Source organism: Dasypus novemcinctus, chromosome 29, assembly GCF_030445035.2.
Source record: "Dasypus novemcinctus isolate mDasNov1 chromosome 29, mDasNov1.1.hap2, whole genome shotgun sequence".
Taxonomy (NCBI): domain Eukaryota; kingdom Metazoa; phylum Chordata; class Mammalia; order Cingulata; family Dasypodidae; genus Dasypus; species Dasypus novemcinctus.
In genome coordinates this window covers 37,043,362-37,051,207 of record NC_080701.1, presented here as the reverse complement: position 1 = coordinate 37,051,207, position 7,846 = coordinate 37,043,362, and the positions used below count along the sequence as shown (strand labels likewise).

At 37.4% G+C, this 7,846-nt stretch overlaps 1 protein-coding gene across 1 annotated transcript; it reads left to right on the top strand.

Annotated features, from left to right (window-relative positions):
• Window positions 1-6,573: 6,573 nt before the first annotated feature.
• Window positions 6,574-7,476, top strand: LOC131276569 (vomeronasal type-1 receptor 4-like). Its single transcript, XM_058289916.1, has one exon. The coding sequence runs from the start codon at window positions 6,574-6,576 to the stop codon at window positions 7,474-7,476; it is 903 nt and encodes a 300-aa protein (XP_058145899.1).
• Window positions 7,477-7,846: the final 370 nt, after the last annotated feature.

Below are 7,846 nucleotides of genomic sequence, written 5' to 3'. Positions count from 1 at the left end.
ACACCAAGAACAGACAACCAGGGGAGGGGGGGGGGGAATTAAATAAATAAATAAATCTTTTAAAAAAAAACATATATAAAGAAATCCTATATCTTGAAAATATAAAGACAAACAACCCATGCAAAAAATGGGCAAGAGATTGAACAGAGGCTTCTCCAAAGAAGAAATGCAAATGGATAAAAAGCACTTGAAAAGATGCTCAACATCACTAGTTTTTAAGGAAATGCAAATCAAAATTATGAGATACCATCTTATACCCTTTAGACTGGTGGCTGTTAAAAAAACAGAGGGCTACAAATGTTGGAGAGTATGCGGAGGAATGGGAACTCCCATCCACTGCTGGTGGGACTGTAGAAAAATCCAGCCATTCTGGAGACCAGTTTGGTGGTCCCTCAAAAAATTAGTCATAGATTTCCATATGACTCAGCAATTCAATTGCTGGGTATATACCCAGAATAACTGAAAACAAGAACATGAGGCAGTATATGCACACCAGTATTCATAGCAGCATTATTCACTATTACCAAAAGGTGGATTCCTTTTTGGAGACTCATAGTGCAGCAGTGCTCCAAAATATATTTTAAAATGTAGTAAAAAAAATGCAATGAAAGTGCCATGATGAAAGAGGTTGTTAATGTGGGAAAAGTGGGGTCAGGGGGCTGGGGGCGTAGATGGGGACTTCATATTATTTGAATGTAACATTTTTTAAAAAATAAAGAAGGGGAAAAAAGTTGGAATCCACTCAAATGCCCATCAACAGATGAATGGATAAACAAATGTGATATATAAATACAATGGGGTACTACTCAGCTGTAAGATGGAATAGAGTACTAACACATGGGATAACATAGATGAATCTTGAGGACTTTATTTTGAGTAAAGCAAGCCAGACATTGAAGGAGAAATACTACATAATTTCTCTAGTATGAATTAAGCAAATCAACCTGTCTCAGAGAGCTAGAGCCTCTGGGGGGGGCGGGTGGAGAACGGTTGTGAGCTGACACCCTCATGGGCAAAATCTATGATAAAGTGGAGGTAAGTAGTTGCGCAGTATAAGACAGGGGCATAGGGATACTATTGGGTGGGCTTGCAGGCTTGAGGGGAGCTAGAGTTAGAAGGATGGGTCAAATGGCCCATGGAATGGGGAAAGGGTTTGGGGGAGCAGGTGAACATGGGAGATTGTTGAGTATGTGATTGAAACTATAATGTGAAAACACTTTAGAATATATAATAAGGAAGGGTTACCTGTTAAAGTGGTTTGGCGGTGGGCATCTCACAGAGCTTGCACCTCTGGCAATCTCAAAGGGAGTGTGTGAATGCTCTTCTTGTCATATTGTTTTAAATCAGTTGGGGAAGACACATACAGTGAGCAGGAAAGTGTTGCACCCACATCCTAGGGAGGTCTGATGTTATCAAGGAGAGGGGGTCTCTCAAGAGATTGGGTGGGTCCCAATGGGGTAGGACAGACTAGAGTGTCAAACCTTCAGCATTGTTGTAAATATCTATGAATCTAGTCCTTCAAGCAGTGAAGCTGGCTTGTCAATTTGGACCCTGAGAGGAGGGGGAGAGATGAATAGAAAAAATGGAAGAGTGTGTAACTGGGGGCAATGGAAGTGTTCTACAAGATCGTGCAATGATGGATATAAGCCATGTTAAATTTCACCAAAAATTTATAAAAGTATATTGTCTAAAATGTAAACCATAATGTAAACAATAAAGCAACAAAAATTTAGGAAAGGGTACAGCCTAAAATATAAACCATAACATAAGGCACAATGGAAGAATGGTCAGTAGTTATGTTTCAATATCTGTACATCAGCTGTAACAAATATAACATCCATGTGTAAAAAGATCCTTGCTGGGAAAGGGGGAAAAGGGTTTAATGTTGTATATATGGGAGTCCCCTATATTGCATATGTGACTTTACTGTGATCTAAAACTCTTTAGAAGACAAAATTTTTTTAAAAAAGGGATGTAGACACTGAGGAAGGAATGGAAGAGATTGCCTTGTCACCGCACATGCAGGGCAACTCCTATTACAGTGATGAAAGGCAAAATGTCAAAAACAAAGTTTTATGATATTTTTTCATTTTTTAATACCCCAATTTATTTTTTACTTTCTTTTAGGTTTTCTAAATTATTATGTATTCTATTTCTAATCTTTAAACTTGTCAATACTATTTCATTTTCCTACTAATGGAATTTGGCAAAATATTAGGCTTCATTTTTGAAGATGTTTTTGATCACAGATGGGTTCAACTATAGCAGGGGAGGAGCACTGATGTGGGATGTCATTGCTGGGGGATATATAGGTGGGAGATCTTAAGGGGATGCATATAGGGTATATAGATATGTTCAGTTGTTCATCGGGTATTGTCATAGTGGTTAGATTTACACATGACAACTGAAAGAGTGCTGAGTTCCCATCTTGGGGAGCTCTGTTGCTTTCCCCAGTGGAACAGCAACAATCCCCCAAACCCAATGGCAAAGACCAGTCAAGAAGGATGATCCAATGATGGGCCAGTGATCCTGATGATTGTGCTTATGTGCCTGTGTGAGTGAAATTTCAACTATGCCTAGAGCTGCAGGGTGTCTAAGAGTTACCTCCCAAGAGTTTCCATGTTGCTCAAATGTGGCCACTCTCTGAGTAACATTCAGTATGTAAATACATTACCTTCCCCCCAGCATGGGACATGATTCCTGGGGATGAGACTTCCTGGTGATGATAATAATCCTCAGCCAGTGATGCCACTAGGAAAAGACCTTGAAAAAAAGGCAGAAATGGTAAAGACAAGTGAGTTTATATGGCTAAGAGACCTCAAAATGGGTTAGGAGCTCATCAGAGGGGTCACGCTTATGCAAGTCTCAGCAGGATCCCAGAGACAGCCCAAGTAGATACATCCCAAGGTACTGGTGCTCTTGAGGGCTATGGAGATGCACAGGTTCTACAGTCATTGCAGATTGTTCTGGAGTTCATTGTCTTGCCAGTGGGCCCTACTTTGGAATTTGTGCCCCTGACTGTGATGGAGTTGAACTCAGATGTGTACTCTCTACACAGGCCTCTTCTGTCACTTTACTGAAACTGTGGTTGGTGCTGGGGTTTGCTTATTATCAGGGAACTTGAATCTCTGGACTGTCTATGTGCCAGCAGGGCCTTAGCCTCAGTACAGTTTCAACACCTACTCTCTGGTTCATTGGATGTACCCAGGTCAGCTGATGAGGAGATGAGAATGGTTAACCTCCACACCAGGGAACCAAGAGTGTCTACAATTGCAAGCAGGAAAATCACCTCCACCAGCCATGTGAGATCTAAGCCCCTCTCGATTTAGAGGTGGAGTGGACATCACCATCCTAGGGTCCACAGGATGGAGGAATATAATATGGATTGAATTGAACTTCCTGGTATTCTATTATAGAACTGCTGTGACTGCCAATAGAAGAAATTGTATCCTTGATGGTGAGATGGTGGCAATGGGAGTTGCTGAGGACAGGTAGAGGGAGGAAGAGGTGTCATATGGGGCATTTGAGGACTTGGAGTTGTCCTGAATGATATTGCTGGGACAGATGCAGGACAAAGTATTTCCTGCCGTAACCCACTGAATGGGCTCGGGAGAGGGTGAACTACAATGTAAAGTATGGTCCACGCAGTGTGGCAGTGCTCCAGGGTATATTCACCAAATGCAGTGAATGTGACTTTATGATGAAAGGGGATGTTGATGTGGGTGGAGCAGGGCAGGGTGTGGGGTATATGGGAACCTCTTATGGTTTTTAATGTAACATTTTGTGTGATCTATTTATGTAAAAATAAAGACAAAAGTTTGCTAAAAAATAAAAAAAAGATGTTTAATTAAGTATATGGGTTTTGGGATTATGAGTGACAATGTGTGTGTGTCTGCATCTGTGTGAAAAGTATAAATTTGTATTTGTGTATGTTTGTAATGTATGGGTTGTACATCAGTTTATAATTCCTGACCTGTAAAATGAGGCAGAGGGATTGAATAGTGGCCAGGATCAAATTGTTTTTTGTGAAAATAAATGGTTGATTGGTACAATTGTATATTAGGTTTCTTCATTAATGACAAAATCAATGAATTCTTATAATTGAAAATTTTGCAAAAAATAATAGAAATTGAGTAAGTAGCTTTGACTTATCTGTTAAAAGAATGGTAGATCTGCCTTTAAAAACCTGATCCTGGTTGTTTTATTTTTGAGGGAAACTTATATAAACTTTTCTCTTTTTTCTCTCAATGTTGTTCTAATTATTTATTACTAGTGTGGGACAATATTACAAAAATATGTTTTCTCAAAAAATTCCATGTTGTTAGACATTGATTTGTGCAAATGATCTACTGATTTCTAAAAGTAAATTATTAGAAGCATGTTTTCCTTTTCTCATAGCTCTTTGAAAATCCTTCTCAGTTATATTGTCTGATTCCATATATGCTCATAAATTAAGTGGTGTTAGCCTAAATGGTATGAAGATTACGAAAGAACTCACTTTGTAGTATAAAAGCTTCTTAGGAAGCAGAGAATAAAGTGACTTGATGCCTGTCCCTCATGGCTCAGACATGAACATTTTCTTTGCATCCCTCTTTGCCTCCAGAGATTATGGGAAAGAAAGAGCCTTGTGCAAACACTCCAATGGTCTCTTATGAGATCCTGATTAGAAACTTGTAATTGTTTTTGGTAATTAGCAACTGCAAAAATATTTTTCAGAAATATTCTCAGTTCCCCATGATGGCACTCTCATGATACAAGTAATATTATAATTGTTCTGCAGGGAGGTGAGGTCACAAAATCACAAAACCCTATTTCAGGATCTTATTTCCCCTCTACCACACACTATTTGCAATTATAATCAACTCACAGGGACCAGAGTATCGGGAGTGAGAAGCTGGGTAAGTATTTCCTATATCAATTGGAAATGCAAAATCATAAGAGAAAGAGGCCTATCAATAGTCAGGAAAAGTGATAATATTATAAAAATGAACTCTTCAGGGTTTGAAACTGTTCCAGAATAAAAAATACACAGATGAGAAGAATAATTTCTGAGGTATAAGCAAAGCAGGTAAAGAAAAATGCGGGTCCTAGATCCAATACCAATCCCTGGTGTTTCATAGTGTAATTTGGTTAATTCCTCATTGATGGTAATTGTTAGTGTTTAGTCCAAGTGATAATGAAAACTCTGATTTTTAGAATGATTAAGGACTGCAGTTCTGAAATTAATCTGCTGTTTAGTCAGTCCACCTTACAGGAATCATAGAGAAAATTTTCAGGATTAATATAGGTGTGCATGTAACCCCCATCCATGTTTGTAATAATGAACAGGATGTATCAACAGGAATCATCCAATCCTGTGCAGAAATTGTGTATCTGAATAGCAGCTGATGGAAAAGAAATGTTTTCTTTAAGTCAGGGGTTATGAATTGCTTCATGGAGCCAGTAAATGTGACATTACTGAAAACTGTGGTCTATTGATTATGGTAAGACTGTTTTGCCCCTTGATATTAGGGAATGAACAATTAAGGATGATGCAATTCTATTAGTATGCCTTTCAGAAAGAGTCTGTCAGGCTCAAATGTATCTTTCTGTATTTTCTATGGTTTAAAAACATACTATCAAACATAGGTTTTAGCATTTCTATTTAAACAGTACAGAAGATTTCACAGTTTACAGACTATTTCTCATACATCCTGTACTTTAGACTCTATTTCTCATACATCCTGTACTTTAATATCTTTCACAAATCTCATCTTATTGCAAACTCAATTTAGATATTAATAGGTAAATATGATTCAAAATTAGTAATGATTTCATTTCAATTCCTAGTATTTCATTATGCTTTAGTATCTCATGTCCCTCATTTTAGAGCATGGCCTAATGTTGTTAAATACATCCAGTGAGAGATGTCATTATACATTTATTCCATTATAAAGGCAAAGTTATCTTTCTGTTGCCATCCTAAAACAGAATTTATCTTGTATTTACTAAATCCTTCTTGTCATAGGATAGGTTTATGTAGTAATATGCTGCAATCAGGGCATCTACATTTTACTGTGATCAAAATGATTATTCATATTTGATATTGGGCTATGTAATAACTTTTACACCTACCTGGAAAACTTTAAAATAAAATAAAATCAATTTAAAATGAAATGACAGCAGATGAGAACAAAATATAGAGAGATTATTTGAATAATATAGCTAGGTATCTTCCTTAGTATAGCATGTGTTGTTAAATCTACCTAGGGTGTAAATTTTGACAAATCATTTAACTTCTTTGTACCTAAATTATCCTCAACTTTATGATTAAAATATCAGTGTCTGTATCATGGATTTGTGAAGAAAACAGAAGTTACTATATGTAGACTTGATAGCAATGGTACATACATGGTAATTTCTCTTTAATGATTATTTATTCAATGCTTAGAAATCTCTTAATGAAAGAAAAACTAATATGTCTTTAAATGCAATCTAATGGTAAGTGGAGAATCTTCTTTTTAATTGACATGATAAATTTAGCCCATGTGTTATGTTCCCACTGCAGTATCTTCTGGCTCTGAAATAAACAGAATGACCTCCAGGGATTCGGCAATGGGAGTGATAGTCTTATTACTAACCATATTTGGAATGCTGGGGAATTTCTCTTTTCTTTACCATTATATCTTCCTTTCCTTCACTGGGTGCCGATTAAGGTCCATAGATTTGATTATCAAGCACCTGATAGTAGCCAACTCATTGATCCTTCTCTGTAAAGGAATACCACAATCAATGGCAGCATTTGGTTTGAAATATTTGTTCAATGATTTCATATGCAAAGTTGTTTTCTATCTTCACAGATTGGGCAGGGGGGTGTCCATTGGAGCCACCTGTCTCTTGAGTATCTTCCAAGCCATCATGGTCAGTCCCAGGAATGCCAGGTGGGCAGAGTTGAAATTAAAAGCCTCAAAGTATATTGGCTTTTCCCTTTTCCTGTGCTGGATTGTCTACATGCTGGTAAATATTATTTTTGTTATATATATGACAGGCAGTCAGAGTACGAAAAACACCACAAACAAAAAAAATTTTGGATATTGTACTTCTGTACGTCATGACAAAATCTCAGACTCACTCTATGCAGTGTTGTTATCAGTCCCTGATGCTTTATGTCTGGGGCTCATGCTCTGGGCCAATGGCTCAATGGTTTACATCTTGTACAGGCACAAGCAGAGGGTCCAATATATTCATAGGAAAAATGTCTCCCCCAAATCCTCCCCTGAGTCCAGAGCTACCCACACCATCCTTGTATTAGTGAGCACTTTTGTAACTTTTTATACCCTCTCCTGCATATTTCATGTTTGTATCATTCTTTTAAATAATCCTAGTTGGTGGCTGGTAAACACCTCTGCACTTATAAATTCATGTTTCCCAGCTCTCAGCCCATTTATTCTCATGTTTCGTGACCCCAGTGTTTTCAGGCTCCACTCTGTCAAGTAAGGCATGCAGAATTCCCCATCTTATCAGAAATACACAAGTGTATGTTTCTGTACAATGTTCAGTTATGATTTACACATCTTCTAGTCTATCATAAGAACTATTATGAAAAGTCACACTGCAAGTGCAGGGAAAGCTGCACTTGCCACAAGAATAAACAGTAAATGATAACAGTTGAAAATGAAATATTATGCAATTACTATTTAAGTACATGTTGGAGTATGTAAGTTTTTACCTGATATAGTATATTTTTCCAAAAATTCACTACACATGAAATTGTTGCAAAAGTTACATAATAAAGGAAGAGATTGTGTGTGGGGTGGGTGGTGATTCAGAATACTTAAAAGAAAACATCCCCATGGAATAATGAAGT

Excerpts from the sequence above, each read along its gene's own strand:
- LOC131276569 (XM_058289916.1), top strand. The coding sequence starts at position 6,574 with ATGACCTCCAGGGATTCGGCAATGGGAGTGATAGTCTTATTACTAACC.